The following is a 16,681-nucleotide window of genomic DNA, read 5'->3' on the forward strand; positions in this document are numbered from 1 at the left end:
GGGGGATCCTGGGGGCAGGAGGTGGTTGGGAGCTTTAAAGGCGGTCACAGAGCTTCATCCCCAGCTGTGTCGGTGTTTCAGGCAAAGCAGAAGGTCGATGCTTATCACCTGCAGCTCCAGAACTTGCTCTATGAGGTGATGCACCTGCAGAAAGAGATCACCAAATGCCTGGAGTTCAAGTGAGTTTGGCCAGGGAGGACAGGGAGCGATGGGGTGGAGGCCACGTGCCACCACACAGGAGAGACAGTGTCCCAGAATTCTTGTGCTGGGTCAGGGTGGGAAGAGGGAAGAAGGCATCTGTTGTGGTAGAGGGACAGTGGAGGAGGAAATAGGTAAATGTTAAAGATGTAGCCATGCTAGACTCTTTAAGGATTCTCTGGCCTCTGTCTATCGGGAGGTTTCTTCCAAAAGCTGAGCCTTTCGTTGTGCCTGTTGTGCGGGCAGCACTCTGAGCTGCAGAAGGAGGGCTGTGTTTAGACTCATGCCTCAGATGGTGCTTTGGTTAACTGTGGGGAAGGTGTCTCTGGGAAGGGAGGGACCCTGTTCAGCCCCTTCTCATTGCAGTTCAGCTCACTGATAGTGTGGTACCTTACGTAGCAGACTGTAGAGAGGTTGGTGCTGGTCTCTTCTCACAGGGGATTAGTGACAGAACAAGAGGGAACGGCTTTAAACTGCAACAGGGGAGGGTCAGACTGGACAGTAGGAAAAAAGTTTTCAGAGAAAGAGTGGTCAGAGAGTGGAACAGGCTGCCCAGGGAGGGGGTGGAGTCCCCATCCCTGGGGGTGTTTAAGGGCCGTTTGGATGAGCTGTTGGGGGATGTGGGGTAGGGGAGAACTTTGTAGAATTGGGCTGATGGTTGGACTCGATGATCTCGAGGGTCTTTTCCAACCTGAATGATTCTGTGACTGACACTGACCACTCTCCTGCGAGGCATGGTTGAGTTTGGCCCTGCTGCAGCATTTCCCACCCTTCCCTGGGCTGATCTGTCTGTCCTTGCAGGTCGAAACACGAGGAGATCGAACTGGTGAGCCTGGAGGAGTTTTACAAAGAGGCCCCCCCTGAAATCAGCCGGCCTGCCATCACCCTGTCAGAGCCCCACCAGCAGACACTGGCCCGCCTGGACTGGGAGCTGGAGCAGCGCAAGAGGTGGGTCAGTGTCAGCCTATCGGGTGCTGAGCATGTGGTGTGTGCTGAGCTGCAGGGCTCGTGGCAGACCCCAGGAGTGAGCTGCACAGCTTCTGGGCAAAGCAAATGTCGGTGATAAAGGTTTAACACCCTCTTGAAATAATCAGCTTAGAACAAGCGACAGATTTCTTGTGTAACTGAGCCCTCAGCATGGAGGATCAGTCCGTGTGTAGAGCTGGGCTTGGGAGGATCCTTGTTTCATAGATCAGGGAGTTTTCTTTCACCTACCTGATGGAAAAGAGCCCCAGGGAATCCTGGGGAGAAGAGCAACCTCCAAACTGGTGCAAGAGAAGCCTTGAGTCTGCCACAGCCACTGTGCAAGAGAGGCTGCATGGCTGGGACCATGCCTTGTGCTCCAGGTGGTGACAGCAAAGGCATCTTGGCTCTCCTGATAAGTCCATGTGTTCTCTCACTGAGGCAGCAAACATCAGCACTGGATCTTGGGTATCAGTGGGAGAAAATGAATTTTATAGCTTGGTGTTTCCCTGGTGTCTGTGTGTTGGTCCTTGCAGCAGTGAATGGGGCTGCCCACCGCCGGGGTGATAGTGCTTCCATCCAGAACCTGGTTCTGCAAGATGTGCCACGCAGGGCAAAGTGATCCCTGTTTTGTCTGCCTTGCTGTGGTGCAAGGAACAAAAATTAAGCCAACCTAGTGCTGCTGCTGGTCCTGCCTGCCTGTGCTCTTAATGCTTGCCACAGTGGGGAGCTGCCTGCGCGGTGCTGAGCTCAACTGAGCTGCGACAGGCGCTGGTGTCCTGGTGCTGGCAGCCACCTCCTCAGTGCGTGCACTAACCCTCCGGGTCCCTTGGCTGGTGCAGGCAGGCCAGGTGGCTCAGCTGCTCCCTCGACTCTTGCCCTGTGCAAAAAGCAAACGTGACGCAACATTCCTCTGTTTTGATGACAGCCAGCAGCTTTTTCAGCCAGGCAGCAGCTGAGACCAACCTTCCGGAAAGATCAGCTGGAACCTGCTGGTAGGCTCTGCCTGAGCAGGGCAGCTCAGCAGAGTAGACCAGGGAGGGGTGCTGTGTGGCTCTAAACACCATGTGCTTTGTCTCTCCCAGACCCCCCATGTCAAACCCAGCTGCTTCTGCCTGGTGGAAGACACCCGTTCATCCTGCAGCTGAGGTCCTCTGGACGACTCTGCCTGCAGCACAGGCTTGCAGAGGACCATTCAACCTGGAGATCTCTTGAGGATTCTCCTTAAAAGTGATTGTTCGTTACAAACTGTGGAGAGGGCAAAGACGAGCTGACCTGAGCATGCCCTGCGGTTGCATGTTGAATTGTTGAGAAGCCTTGCAATTCCCAGTCTTTGCCCCATGGTATCTAGGGAACACCACTGTTTACTTCTCACCACCATTGTGGTGGGAAATGGCCTCTTCATCTGCTTCAAGAGCCAGTAGTGGTTTGGGCACTTTCTGATGCTGTTGGGGTTGTTAGTGTCCATCCATAATAGTCACATTGTGGAGTATTGGGTTTGTCTTGGACTCTGTTCCAAAAGGAGCCTCTTGAATGGTGTTACAGGGACCTTGGCTGCTCTCACTACCTCAGGAGAGTTGTCTGAAAGCTGGACTTACAAACTGCTTTGTGAGGAGCCTGTTGGGTTGTGCGTTGACCTAACACAAATAGAGTTTTGCTTGGAAGCAGAAGTGTTTCAGTCCTGCAGTGTCATGTCTGTTGTTCCTGCTCAGAGCGGGGTTCCCCAGTGCTGCAAGTGCTCTCATCCGGTGGGGAGCAGGGTCCTGAGAGGAGAGTTTGTGAGCCCCCCCACCAGGCCACTGCAGTGGCTTGTCCTGGGCAGCACACCTCCATGCCCAGCTTTCCCTCCTCCTGCTTTCTGCTGGGCAAGAGGTTGAAATCAACAGCAATGAGATTTCACATATCCAGGGCTTGGAGGGTCACACTGAACTTGCGTTTACCTGGGCTTTCTACCCACTCAAAGACGAGCACTTGCTAGTTTATTAAAGCTCAACTCTCATGAGTTTAACTAAGGAGTTGATGTGATGTGAAGTGACACTGGTGATATGAGGTGGAAAAACATCTTCAGGAGCTTGGCAGGGTCGGCAGGGCTCTGTCAGCATGGCTGATGGCCGCAGAGGCTGGCGCAGGAGCAGGTCTGCTGAGGGAAGACCCACTTACTCTCCCTTCTCAGACCACAGCACGAGGCTGAGCTTCCCCTTTCTCTCCTTGTTTGTTTTCCAGCTCTTATTGGTTCCTTTCTGTCTTTTCTTGCCCTTGGTATAAAGAGCTGTGTTTGTCACCATGTCTGAGCTCTCCTGGTTTCTGCAGTGACTTTTGTCAGGTCAGGAGAGCTGGGGCCCATGATCCAGGCAGACCCCAGCAGGCTTTGGAGCTGTGATATGTGGCAGTAACCGAATTTCTACCTCTAGGCTGGCTGAGAAGTACAAGGAGTGCCTGACCAGCAAGGAGAAAATCCTGAAGGAGATTGAGGTGAAGAAGGAGTATCTGAGCAGCCTCCAGCCTCGGCTCAACAGCATCATGCAGGTACTTGAGCTCTGGAGGAAGGGAAGAAGGCCTTCAGGGCCAGAGCTGAGGCTGTGTTAGAGAGGTGCCACGCCTAGACTAATTCCGCTCCCAGTCAGGCTGGACAAGGAGTAGATCTGCCTCGTGCTGAGACTCCTCCAGAGTCTCCTTGTTTATGCGGCAATTCCTGCAGAACTGCGGATGGAGGAGTCATTAAATGGGCCTTTCCCTAGTGTGACATGCAGTTCCAGCCCCTTGTGATTGCCTTGGGAGGGAAAAATGAGAAGGAACTGGGTTATTTTCAGTTCCAAAAGTTTTCCAGCAGGAGAGAGCTGCCAGCCCTTCCCTGGGGCTCGCCGTGCCCGTGGCTGTGTTTAACCCTGCACGGCAGCTGCTGTGCTGGTTTCCAGTCTCCCACTTACCAGCTGGGGGTGAAGAAGGGGGTGAGGAGGTTGAACTATTCTGTCCCAGTGACAAAGGTTAGCTCTTTTGTTCCCCCAGGCCTCCCTGCCTGTCCAGGAGTATCTCTTCATGCCTTTCGACCAGGCACACAAACAGTACGAGACTGCCCGACACCTCCCACCACCTCTCTACGTTCTCTTCGTTCAAGCCAGTGCCTACGGCCAGGCCTGTGGTGAGCACCGGTGGGGGGGTAAAAGTCCTCAGCGACACCACGAGGGGCTATGCCCTGCCAGGATTGGGGGGCAATTCTCCCCCAATGGGCCAGATAGTGCTCAAAGCACTGCTTTGGGGGATGCTTTGGGAGGTCCTTTTCCTTCCATCTGCTCTGCTACCAGATTTTGCTGAGCCCGGAGCAGTAGGGTGGTCTCAAGGGCCAGCACAGTGAGGCAGCAGCATTTGAAACCTTGTTTGCTCAGCTCCCTTGCTGGAAGAACTGCTTGGGAAGCTCGCTTCTCACCTCTGCCCCCCCCTTCTCAAGGTCGCCAGAGACGTCCCTGCAGCCTGTAAGCTGGCTCGGTGCTGACATGGCCACCCCAGAGCTGTCGCCCTGGGAGTGGGGCAAGCGGCAGCAGAGCATGGAAGGACCACACCGTGCCACTTGGCCACACCAGGTTCTTGCTGATGAGTACCTGCAGCCCTGGTGACCCAGCTCATCGCCTCCGGCTTGTGCCAGCCAGACCCCAGCCCCTCTTGGCTCTTGATAAAGACCTGACCTTTACAGTTTCCAAGGACAGTCCCTCAAAACCCAGCATTTTCTCTCCTCTGACCCCATCCTACCCAGGAGATGAGCCCTGCAGTGGCCTCATGGAGCCCTCTGGACAACTGCCTCTTCCCACTGACCCTTCATTTGAGCTTCCTCTGCCACAGGGCTCTGCCTCGTGCAGCCATGAAGTGGGAGCTTTCTGGGGCAGGGCTGCTTCTAACTGTGTTTCCCATACAGATGTGGGGTTCATAGCTTAGTTTTCATGTCTCCTCTGCAGATAAGAAGCTTGTAGTGGCCATTGAAGGGAGTGTAGAGGAAGCCAAAGCCCTGTACAAGCCGCCTGAGGACTCACAGGGTGAGTTGGGGTGGTGTTGCCATAGGCAGGCTGCCTGATGCTCTGTGCAGGAAAGAGGGGCTGGGTAGAGAAGCGAGTGAGTGTGGAAATGGCGCAGTGCCTGATGTCTGCACTGCTGGCTGAAAACCCTGGCAGCTGATCCCCTCTGTCCCAAGCTCCTCCTTCCTGAGAGATGTTCACAGCCTGCCAGAGTGACCCCTGGTACTGAGGACATGTTCCTGTGTGTCTGTGTCCTGCTAGAGCCCTGCTTGGGGGGGGATGGTGATGTCTGGGGGACCTGTGTTCTTGGAGAAAGGGCTGGTAGTCCTGCTGGCTGTGGGAAAGCTGCTGAGCCCCAGGCAAACCCCGCTTACACCCCTCTCTTTGCACAGATGACGAAAGTGATTCTGATGCAGAGGAGGAGCAGACCACGGTAAGGAATAGCCTTGTCTCCTCTGGGTCCTCTCCCAACACTGTATTGTAAGCAAACTGACCAGCTCCTGCTAACCGGGAGGAGCTGGGCCTGAGTGGGTTTGGGAACTGATCCCTACACACACTGTGTGTGTGTGGAGGTGCACTGGTGTTAAATCCAAGGTTTAGACTGGCTCTTAGGAAGTATTTCTTTGCAGAAGGGGTTGTTGGGCGTTGGAATGGGCTTCCCAGGGCAGGGGGGAGTCCCCATCCCTGGAGGGGTTGAAGAGTCGGGTTGACCCAGTGCTGAGGGATCTGGTGGGGTTGGGAACGGTCAGAGTGAGGTTCATGGTTGGACTGGAGGAGCTTCAAGGGCTTTTCCAACCCAGATGATTCTGTGATTCTGTAAATCCAGCCATTTCTTGTGAGCAGAGAGATGCCATTTCTAGTTTCTGACCCGAACACAGTAGAACCTGGGGACAAATCTGCCCAGTTCATGTCCTACCTGGCAGCAGTGGCCACCCAGCAGCTTTCTGGCTGGAGCTGTTCCACTTTGTAAAATAGTCTGGGGCCAGGGAGGCTGGCTGGGGGCTGGCATCCAGCGGGGAGGGATGACTGCCGAGGGATCACTCAGCACTCCCTCAGGGTGGCGCTTAGGTCCCACAGGTTGTACCTCTGGGTGCTGGGGAGAGGCTGTAGGCGCTGGCTGCCCGCTGCGTGGAAGCCCACAGCAGGTCTGTGCCACCGCCATCCAGCAGCAGCACCTGGTGCTTCGGGCTGCTGCTGTGGGGAAGGGCCTCAGCTTCTGCCCCTTGTGGTGAGGAAACTTTTGGGGCTAGCAGGTCCTTGTCCCAGTCTCACAGGAGTGGGGACACTCCTGGGAGCTGAAGGAACACCAGGAAGCGAAGCTGCTTTGTCCTTGCCCTGCAGCAGGTCAAGGGTTTCAAACTCCCCTCCCTGCCCAGGGCTGCTCCCTGTCTGGAGCAATGAGGGACTGAGAAGCTAGACTAGAAGGAAAGAGCAGTGGGAGGCGGGGGATGGATTGTGGGTTGCCCAGAGTTGGGAGAAGGGTCTGACAGCTCTGTTCCACCCTCCCCAGAAGCGGCGCAGGCCCACCCTGGGCGTGCAGCTGGACGACAAGCGCAAGGAGATGCTCAAGCGTCACCCCTTGTCTGTCACTGTTGACCTGAAGTGCAAAGGTAAGCGGAGTCTGGTGGCCCTTGGCAGAGAACGCACAGGAGCGTGTGACAGCAGGCCAGAGAGCAGCCTGGCAGCAGCTTGGGTTCCTCAGGGAGAGCTCGGGGTGCAGAGAGCTGCCCTCAGCCCAGCTGCCCCAGTAGGGATGAGTGTGGCTTTTCAGCAGAGACTGAACAAGGTGGTTTATCAGCTTTGTCTCCAAGAGTTCCTCTCACCCACACAGGTGGAGTGATGTGCTCTGAAGCTTCCTTTCTCTAGTTGGGAGCTTTTCTCTTTTGTGGTGGGGTTTTGGGCAAAACAGATAGATCCTAGCAAATGCTGGTGGGATGGTGTTAGAGGTGTTGTGCATCAGTTGCCAGTTATACTCCCCACGTTGCCCCTCTGCTCCATTTGCTGTTGTCCTAGCAGGGGGGCGTGTATTCCTCCCCCTGCAGAGTGCTCCAAGCTAGAGCAGACATCAGTGTGGCCTCCTCTCTGTTGGTGCAGATGAGAATGTGCTTCACCTGACCTTCTACTACCTGATGAACCTCAATGTCATGACAGTGAAAGCCAAGGTGACCACTGCTGTTGAGATGACAACTGCCATCAGTGCCGGGTAAGGAGATCCCTGTGGGCACGGAGCCCACAGCTTGTCGGGCAGTGACCGCGCCGCTTGCCACCAATGCCCTGCCCTGGTGTCCTGCCGTGCTCTGTTCAGAGTGACCCAGGAGCAGGAGCAGCACATGGTGGCAATGTCCCTTATGAGCCATAGTTCCTGTGCCCCTTGAGCTGGTGCACTTCACACCCAGGTGCCTGCCTCCAACTGGTGAGGTTTTAACCTCAGTCCCTCCCCTTGCCTTGCCTGGGGCACCTCATGGGCCGTTGTGCAGCGCTGTGGTTTCAGGGTGCTGTCTTGGCTTGTCCTTTGATGGGCAAAGGAGACCCCAAAGAGCAGCTCCATCGCTGCCGCTGGGGAGCGCCTTCAAGGTGATCTGCCCCCCTGCCCTGTGATGCCCTTCCCCTTAGCTTGCCAGGAGCCCTGCCAGGCTGCCGCAGCCCCAGTATCATCCTCCTCTCCCTCTGCCCCGACAAGCCAGGGGCAGGGGGGTTGGGAACCTCTTAGGGCAGTGGTGCCAGACCCATTGAGCTGGGGGCGAACCTCTCCTGCTTGTCGCGTTCAGTCACACTCTTGGCAGCCGCACCGCTTTCCTCCCCTTCTGCAGCCTGTGCCTGGCAGCTCCCTTCCCCTGCTTGCTCTGCAGGTCACCTTGTCTTGAGCACCAGAGATAACGGCTGCCTCTCCCTGGGCTCCCTAGAGACTGCTGGAGCTTGATTTGCGTGAGGAATAGCTGAAATGGCAGCTGTGGGAGCCTGCCCAGGGAGCTGCGATCAGCTGCCGGCTCTCTGATGGCTCTGCTCAGGCTAGGAGGAGGTGCCTGAGGAAGAGAGAGGTGGGAGAGGCTGGTCTGGGCTTACCTGGAAGCACGTGCTGCCTCCCAGCCTGTCCCATGTGAGACCTCCCAATCCTCCTGGGGTTCTCTTTTCCCTGTAGCTACCCAAACCCCTCTGTGACAGCAGCTACAGTCTCTCTGCAGCGTTCCCATGCAGGGTGTCCTTGTCTGTATTACCCCAAATCCTACAGCCCTTTATGCTTGGTCGAGCTTGTGAGTACAGTCAGACATAAAGAATTTTATCTCATTAAGAAGAATTCCTCTGCTTTAAGCTTGTTGGGTGGCAAACAGCCATCAGACCTGTGCTGGTAAAGTTTTCTCCAGGCACATCAGCAGGTTTTGGAATTAATGTGCTGGAGTGAGCAGGTTCCTGGGAAACGGGGAGATGGTGCCCTCTGACTTCTATCATCACAGCCATGGAGGAGACAGATCTTCTTTTGGACTGGAATTAGGGGAAAGCCATTCTGATCTTGAAACTCAACTCCTGGAGCTTGTAGCCTGTTAGTGAGCACCCCAGAGAGACATGGAGCCCAGGCTGCTGATGATTAATCTCTTCCCTCCTCCTGCCAGTGACCTGCTCTCCCCAGACTCCCTCCTCAACTGCCTCTATCCAGGAGACCATGGGAGGAAAACGCCCAACCCAGCCAACCAATTCCAGTTCGATAAAGTGGGGTGAGTGGGGCACAGACAGTTGGCGTGGCCGGGAAGACGGGGTCCTGCCAGTCGGCATTGGGTGGGCTCATGGGGCACGGCTTGGGGCACAGGCCAGGCGGCAGGGGGACAGGGAGGACAGGAGTGCTTTGGGGTGGCATAACCCTTCCTCATTGTCCCCACAGCATCCTGACCTTGAGCGACTACGTGACAGAGCTGGGGCACCCCTATGTGTGGGTGCAGAAGCTGGGCGGGCTGCATTTCCCCAAGGATCAGCCTCAGGCATGTCATACCCCCTCCCCTCTCCATGAACATGCCAAGCTGGGTTTTGGGGAGGTTTGGGGGACAGTTGTGTCATGTCCTGTCCCCTCAGACCCCAGAGCTCCTGCTGACACCAGCCACTCCCAAACTATGCTGCACCCTTGGCTGGGCCAGGCTCAGTTAGGATCAATCTGTGTGATGGGGCCACACCAACATCATTTACCCACCGTGTGTGATAGTCTAAGCCCTGTTACGGACACTGAGCAGTGACTTGAGCATGTGTCTATCCCTGTGGCTGGGTGGGGTGGCTCCTGGACCATGGGGTGCTCACAGGCTGGTGTGATGGTGACAGCCCCTCCTACCCACAGCACACGGTCGCTGCGGACAACTCGCTGAGTGCCAGCCACATGGAGCTGACTGTGAAGCTGCTGCGGACGAGGCTGCAGTCCCGCCTGGCTCTCCACAAGCAGTTTGCATCACTTGGTGAGTGCCTGGCTCCCCACCCCATGCCTGGGGATGGCAGGGGTGCAGTAGCAGGGTCCTCATGCAGAGGAGAGCTGACTGATGTCACTTCTAATGGTGCTGCAGATCTGTAGTGCCACCCAGTCGTTCCCTCTGTAGTAGCGGCCCTGCAAGGGCTGCCCTGATTTGGGTGGGAGAGGAAGTCTGTGTCCCCTCTCGATGCCCAGCACCCCTTTGGGACCGGCCATGCGTGTGCTGGGAATCAACTCAGGCCGTGGTGGGAGATGAAGCACACCCCCACATGTGCTGTGTGCCCGTCGAGCAGGCCATGTCTGCGCTGCCAAGGCTGTGAGCTCTGGTGGGATGGCAGCCGAGGCCTCCCCTGCTCCCCTCTGGGCACCTGATTAAGGTGTCAGAAAGGATGACGATGTCCCCACATCCCGGTTTTGGAGCATCCCCACCCACAGGACAGTGACAGAGCTCTGTCCCCAGCCCTCCCCTGCTCAGGTGGCCTTGTCCTTGGTTTCAGAGCATGGCGTGGTGCCAGTCTCCAGCGAGTGCCAGCATCTCTTCCCCACCAAGATCGTCTCACGCCTGGTGAAGTGGGCTGCCATTCCCTATGAAGATTACGCGGTAGGTGCCGAGCACAATGCTGTATCCCCCCAGCACGCGCGCAGCACTGGCAGCGGCTCACTCCTCTTGCCTCCCCTCGCAGGAGCTGCCCTACACAAAAGATGTGATAGAAGCCAGCTTGGCTGAAGACACTCACCTCTACTACATGGCTCTGATTGAAAGGGGAACAGGTAGGTGTGTTTTCTTCCCCTGGCAATTTTGAATTTCCACATCGGGTGTCCCCAGAGCAGCTTCTGGGGGGTCTTCATGGGACCTTTTGGAGGTCCTTGGGATTGTGGGTGACATTTCTCCCCTGCCCTGCTCAGCCAAGCTGCAGGCAGCTGTAGTCCTGAACCCTGGTTATTCCACGCTGCCGCCTGTCTTCAGCCTGTGCCTGAACTGGAAAGGAGAGCGAACCAGCAGCAATGACGACAACATTCGGGTAAGCTGGGGTGGTGGGAGAGGAGGCTGGAGAACCGCTGACTTTTAGGTGGCTGTTCCCTGTGGTTCTGTGTCCATAGTGAGTGAGTTGTTGGGGTGAACTGGTGGGCAGGGCCCTGAGATCTGCCGGGTGCAGCCATGGGCTCTGGGAGGGCTGAGCAGAGACCCAAGCCTGCTCCATACTGATCCCTCTGCCAGGCCATGGAGAGCGAGGTCAACGTGAACTACAAGGAGCTGTGGGGGCCCAAACCGGGCTACCAGCTCCTCACCAACCAGCTGCAGCGCCTGTGCATGGTGCTGGATGTCTACTTGGAGACGGAGCCCCACGACACCAGCGTGGAGGGGCCCAAGGAGTTTCCCCAGGAGAAGATGTGTCTGCGCCTGGTCAGGTGAGAGCCTGGCACCCTGGGGCAGGGAGGAGCTGGGGTGGGGGACAGGGGTGCTGGCAGGGACGCTGGTGGCACCTGGTGCCCACCCTCCAGCCTCTCCTTTAGCTCTCAGGGGGGATCTGCCCCCTGCAGCTGGGCAGTGCCCTGGGACCAGGCCTGTTCTGTCGGTGCTGGGGGCTTCCTGACCCCCATGGGTCAACGTCTCCCTCTTCTCCTCTTCCAGGGGCCCCATGCGCCTGAAACCCTTCAAGTTCAACTACCCCCAGGGGTTCTTCAGCCATCGCTGAGCACTGCCTAGGCATCACTCTGGGCTGGGCCTCATCCTGTCTGTGGGGAGGAGCACCCCCATCACACCCTTTCAATTTATTTTTTAAGGTTTTGGGTTTTGGTTGAAGGTTTTGTAGCCAAAGGGATTAAATGCTGAACTGAAAGAAAAGACTGTGTGTGCCATGTCTGGGCAGAGGGCTGGAATGGGGGGGCCCCGGGAGGGCTGCAGCAAGCCCTGTCTCTGGACTCTGGCTGGCATCTTGCTGCTGGACATCCCCTTGCCTGGAGTGCTGCCTGTCTCCTGTGCTCCCTCCCCACCTCAGGGCCTCGGGACTGAAGAACAGAGATGGCTAAAAATAGCCCTTTTCCGGAGCCTGCACTGCAGCCCCAGCCTGTCCTTGCCTGCGCTGGCTGCCAGCCAGCTGACTTGGCACAAACCCTGCAACAAGGAAGGGGGCTTTGCTGCTTCCCTGGCTTGTGATGGGGGGAGCTGAGCAGTGTCCTATGAGAGGCAGGACCTCCCAGCACCCTGCGATGGGTTCGGGCTTGGGCTGGCAGTCCCAGCATGCCAGCTCACCCCTCTCCAGCACCTCACATCTCCCCACTGTGGGTCCTATCCCACAAGCCAGGTTCCATTTCCGCTCCCAAGATCCTTGTCGCTCTTGGCCCCCAGCTTCCCTCCATCTCCTCTGTGGGTGATTTCCCCACCAGGAACACTGATAGGCCCTCTCCCCTTTCCTGTGCAGCCCCTGCTGTTGGCGCAGTGCAGGGCTGTGCTGCAGTGCCTGGGTTAAACCAGGCTCTACCAGCCCCGCTGGGAGCTGGGCTTTAAAACATAAAGAAGGAATAAAACGTGCTGAAATCCTGTGTGGAGGGGGTGGGGGGGACGGCTGGCCCTCTTTCCAGCCCCTGTGAGGGAGCCCAGGTCCTTTGTGCCTGCCGGGGGGGAGGCTTTCCCTGTGCAAGGGCTGAGCTTTCCCTGCTGGAAGGCAGCCAGGGTGCTGGAGAGCCCCATGTCACCCCCAGAGCCCTGGGTGACAGATCCCAGGCCCCCAGGCCAGGCTTTCCCACCCTCCCTTCCTTACCTGCCCCTACCCCCACCCCTGGACAGGAGGCCAGAAGAGCCAGGTCTCTGTAAGCACTTTTATTTGGTTATTGCACAGAAAGCAAATAAGAGTGGGTTGAGGTTCCTAGTGCACTGTGTGTCTGTGAGCATTCTGGCAGCACCCAGCCTCTCCCACTGAAGGCAGCTGCAGCCTGGGTCACCGCTCGGAGGGACAGTTGTCACCCCCAGGCCGGGGGAGGACCCCACCAGCCCCCTCCCAAGCAGCTAGAGCTCTGCATTGCACTCATCCATCAATTGCACATAACATTAAATAAATGCACTTATTGGAGAAGGGCAGTCGGTTCCCCTGGGGTCTCTTCTCCTCGGTTATAATTCAAGTGTTTAAATGTGGCGCTCGGCGAATATCACATTCTGCTAGGGAAGCTATCGGCCAAACCGCCGGGGCAGGGCAGCAGGGGGCTGCATCTCTCACACGGACATATTGCTAAGGGAAAGCCCGGCCTGGCGGGGCGTCCCCACCCCGGGCTCAGCCATCGGAGGGGAGCGGAGCAGTTCCCACACCCAGAGGTGCTCTTTGGCGCCTGGGGCTCTGCTCACTTCTTCCCCGTGGCGGGTGCCGGTTCTGTGGCTTTGCCTTCCTTGCTGGCGGGGGCCTCGGCCTTGGGGGGCTCTTTACTGGCTTTGGGCTCATCTTTGGGTTTTGCTTTAGCTTTGGGCTCCTCCACCTTCTCCTTCTTGGGCTCCTCAGCCTTTGGCTTTGCAACAGCCTCCTGCTGAGGTTTTGGCGGAGCCTCCTTCTCAGCCCTTCCTTCTGCAGGTTTGGGGCCTGGCTTGGTGGTCTCCTTCACCTGTGGGGCCGGAGGCTCTGGCACAGCAGCCGCCTTCTCTTCGGGCTTCTCCTCCCCCTTGGCCGGGACATCCTTCTTGGGAGCCTCCTCTTTCCTGCCCTCCTCAGCTCCGGGCTTGGAGGGAGCCTTCACCTCCTTGGGCTGCTCTTCCTTTGCAGGGGCTTTCAGCTCCTTCGGAGGGGAGGGGGTGGGCTCCTTGGCTGGGGCCACTTCTTTCTGCGGAGACTTGGCCTCCTCCTTCACAGGAGATTTGACTTTCTCAGGGGACTTCACAGCTGGGGTTTTGGCCTCCTCCTTTGAGGGGGTTGGTGGCTTCTCTGGGGACTTCACAGCTGGCATCTTGGCCTCCTCTTTAGAGGGGGTTGGGGGTTTTTCTGGGGATTTGACAGATGGAGTTTTGGCTTCCTCTTTTGAGGGAGTTGCAGGTTTCTCTGGGGACTTCACAGACGGGGTCTTGGCCTCTTCTTTCAAGGGGGTTGAGGGTTTCTCTGGGGACTTGACAGCCAGGGTCTTGGCCCCCTCTTTTGAGGGGGGTGCGGGTTTCTCTGGGGACTTCACAGCTGGGGTCTTGGCCTCATCCTTTGAGGGCATCAGGGGCTTTTCAGGGGATTTGACAGCTGGAGTCTTGGCCTCCTCCTTTGAGGGGGTTGCAGGTTTCTCTGGAGACTTCACAGCTGGGCTCTTGGCTCCTTCCTTTGAGGGGGTTGGCAGTTTCTCTGGAGACTTCACAGCTGGGCTCTTAGCCCCCTCCTTTGAGGGTGTTGGGGGTTTCTCTGGAGACTTCACAGCTGGGCTCTTGGCTCCCTCCTTTGAGGGGGTTGGGGGTTTCTCTGGAGACTTCATGGCTGGGCTCTTGGCCTCCTCTTTTGAGGGGGTCACAGGTTTCTCTGGTGACTTCACTGTTGGACTTTTGGCTTCATCCTTTGAGGGGGCTGGTGGTTTTTCAGGGGACTTGACAGTTGGGCTCTTGGCCTCCTCCTTTGAGGGGGTTGGTGGTTTTTCAGGGGACTTGACAGTTGGGCTCTTGGCCTCCTCCTTTGAGGGGGTTGCAGGTTTTGCTGGGGACTTGACCTCTTTTTCAGGAGACTTGGCCTCCTCTTCACCCTCTGCTTCAGCCTTCTCCTCTTCTTCCTCCTCTTCAGCTTCTTTCTCAGCTGCCTCCTCCTCCTCTGTGACCTCCTCGGTCACCTGGATTTCCTCTGTCTGCTCCTCCACAATCACCGTTTCCTTCTCAGATTTTTCCACCACCTTGATCTTCTCCTCACTCTTCACCTTGATGTCGGTGGTGATGCTGGGAGCCTTAGGGACCACCTCGGGGAAGGAGAGCATCCCATAGCCAGACTCAATCCGATATTCCTCTCCTTCCAAGAGCTTTCTGCCAGAAAGAGAACAGAGTAGGGCAGTCAGTGACTGCTTCTCACCTGCTCCCATGACCAGTCGTGCCATGTAGTTCCATCTCCCTCCTTGTCCCATTTTTGATGTGCTGGCTGACCCTCCTGCTCTACACCCTGTTTCCTTGCCCTTCCTTCCCCAGACCATGTGCAGGGCTGGGCCACCTAGATGGATGTTGCCCACCATGGTCTTGGAGGATGGGTGGTCTCTTTCTCAACAAGAAGGGCCCAGGTGGTAGTGAGGGCCCTTGAGGAATGTCCCCAGAGACACCAGCACTAGGGACTCACTGGCTCACTGGGACCCTCCCACCTTCCCCTCACCCTCCCCTTACCGATAGGCAGCAATTTCAATGTCCAGGGCCATTTTGACATTGAGCAGATCCTGGTACTCCCGGAGCTGAGCTGCCATCTCCCATTTGGTGTTCCTCAGCTCACTGTCAAGCTGCTGGATGGTTTCCTGCAGGCAGACAGAGCAACTGGTGACATGGGGGACCAGTCCTCAGGAGCAGAGGGACACAGAACACCCCTAAACTTTCCTCTCTTCTCCAAGGAGGGACTGCTCACCCAGCACCAGGGTGCTGCCACCACGGGGTCCACAGCCACCTCCCCCTGCAGACACAGAGGGAAGGGGACATGTCTAGGGGCTGTTTCAGTGTGTCCAGTTACCTTGGGAGAATGGGCAGCAGCCCTGCACCCCCTCAGGCAAGAGCTGTCAGCTCCAGCCCTCTCCCAGAGCTCCCTCCAGCAGGAACAAGCTGTGGGAACCTTTCTAAGATGGGTGAGTCTGGTGGCCACCCAACCCCAGGCTGAGGCTGATGGGGATGGAGCATCACCCTGGGGACAGGGTTTCAGGCCACAGCCCCCACACGGTGCAGCCCTCTATGTGGCACTTCCCTGCTCTGGGAAGTAAGACATAGCCTGAACCCTGGGCACGGTTCAGTGGTGTTTGTGACCACCATCATGGGCAGCTTGAAGCCCAACAGAGACATGGGGCAGCTCCATCATGGCTGAGGGACACAACAGCCCAGATGCAACCTCATGCTCTGAGTACCTGATCCCCAGGAGCTGGGGAAGGCTGATTCTGGACACAACCCAGTGTGTTTGCCCCAGGTCATCATCTCTGCAGCCAAAGCACCAGGGCTGCTCCTCCCCCACAGCTGGATGGTCCCTCCCAACCAGATGATGTCTGGGCCGCTGCCCAGTGCGCCACATTACCTGGTAGGACAGGACATCTGCATGATGGCGCTCCTCTGAGTCCTGTCGCTGCCTCTCCAGTGACTCCTGGGTCCCTTTGAGGGCTTCAAGCTCGGTGGTTTTGGACTGGAGCTGGCGGCGGTACTCACAGATCTCCTCCTGGGCCAAGCGGATGGCGTCCGTGTTCACCTTGGCAACCTCCGAGAGCTTGTCCAGCCTCACTGCAATGAGGAAAAGGAGAAGCTGCAGGGAGGGAGGGAGGGAGGCTGCGGTCTCCCCTGCTTGGGGAACCTCAAATCATTTAATACTGCACGGCCCCTGCCTGCGTGTCCTCTGCAGAGCCAGACCCTTGGGGGCTCCCTGGGTGCTCTGGCTTCACCAGCCCCTGCTCTGTCGGGGCTCACGCTGTGCTGGGGAGGTGAAGGAGAACGGGCAGGACGGGCTGGGGAGGATGTTTTCTCCATCCTGGACTTTACCCAAGGCAAACCCACGCTGCAAACCGCCCCCTCCTCCCTTCAGCTCCTGCCACAACCCCAGGACGGAAAGCTCTGCGGGCTCACCCTGCGCACGCTGCCTTGCCAAACCCGGCTCTGCCGCCCTGGGGCCGGGCAGGGGCTTTGCCGCAGCCACCCCGGGGGCCGGGGGGGTGGGAGACAGACAGACAGACCGACCCCGCTGCTCCCACCACCCTCAGGGCAGCCTCCGCCCCGCCGGACAATGCACCCATGGGTGCTGAGCCTCCGCTGTCCGTGGTGCTGACCTAACGCTGTCCGTGGTGCTGAGCCCAGCGCGCCGATCCCCACCCTCCTGCACCGATCCCGTAGTGCCCCACCCAACAGCGCGGCAGGGACACTCCCTGCCCGACCCCCCCGCGTCAGGGATGCGGCAGCCCCCCC

The 16,681-nt window shown here is 57.7% G+C and overlaps 2 protein-coding genes across 2 annotated transcripts in view; one reads left to right on the forward strand and one right to left on the reverse strand.

Annotated features, from left to right (window-relative positions):
* THOC5 (THO complex 5) overlaps nucleotides 1-11,450 on the forward strand; it is a 14,123-nt gene extending 2,673 nt beyond the window's left edge. Inside the window, exons 5-20 of the mRNA XM_026859884.1 lie at nucleotides 82-179; nucleotides 1,000-1,146; nucleotides 3,573-3,687; nucleotides 4,168-4,300; nucleotides 5,109-5,186; nucleotides 5,558-5,598; nucleotides 6,676-6,775; nucleotides 7,260-7,368; nucleotides 8,774-8,875; nucleotides 9,040-9,136; nucleotides 9,484-9,598; nucleotides 10,107-10,210; nucleotides 10,293-10,380; nucleotides 10,516-10,631; nucleotides 10,829-11,019; nucleotides 11,243-11,450. Of these exons, the coding sequence (XP_026715685.1) occupies nucleotides 82-179; nucleotides 1,000-1,146; nucleotides 3,573-3,687; nucleotides 4,168-4,300; nucleotides 5,109-5,186; nucleotides 5,558-5,598; nucleotides 6,676-6,775; nucleotides 7,260-7,368; nucleotides 8,774-8,875; nucleotides 9,040-9,136; nucleotides 9,484-9,598; nucleotides 10,107-10,210; nucleotides 10,293-10,380; nucleotides 10,516-10,631; nucleotides 10,829-11,019; nucleotides 11,243-11,306 (1,698 nt within the window). The 3' untranslated portion in view covers nucleotides 11,307-11,450. The remainder of the gene's footprint in view (nucleotides 1-81; nucleotides 180-999; nucleotides 1,147-3,572; nucleotides 3,688-4,167; nucleotides 4,301-5,108; nucleotides 5,187-5,557; nucleotides 5,599-6,675; nucleotides 6,776-7,259; nucleotides 7,369-8,773; nucleotides 8,876-9,039; nucleotides 9,137-9,483; nucleotides 9,599-10,106; nucleotides 10,211-10,292; nucleotides 10,381-10,515; nucleotides 10,632-10,828; nucleotides 11,020-11,242) is intronic.
* Nucleotides 11,451-12,415: 965 nt separating this feature from the next.
* Nucleotides 12,416-16,681, reverse strand: part of NEFH (neurofilament heavy) — a 10,983-nt gene continuing 6,717 nt past the window's right edge. The window contains exons 2-4 of the mRNA XM_026859902.1: nucleotides 15,807-16,006; nucleotides 14,924-15,048; nucleotides 12,416-14,575 (exon numbers count right to left, since the gene is read on the reverse strand). Of these exons, the coding sequence (XP_026715703.1) occupies nucleotides 12,946-14,575; nucleotides 14,924-15,048; nucleotides 15,807-16,006 (1,955 nt within the window). The 3' untranslated portion in view covers nucleotides 12,416-12,945. The remainder of the gene's footprint in view (nucleotides 14,576-14,923; nucleotides 15,049-15,806; nucleotides 16,007-16,681) is intronic.

This window comes from Athene cunicularia, assembly GCF_003259725.1.
Source record: "Athene cunicularia isolate RWA chromosome 15 unlocalized genomic scaffold, athCun1 chr15_part1, whole genome shotgun sequence".
Lineage (NCBI taxonomy): Eukaryota > Metazoa > Chordata > Aves > Strigiformes > Strigidae > Athene > Athene cunicularia.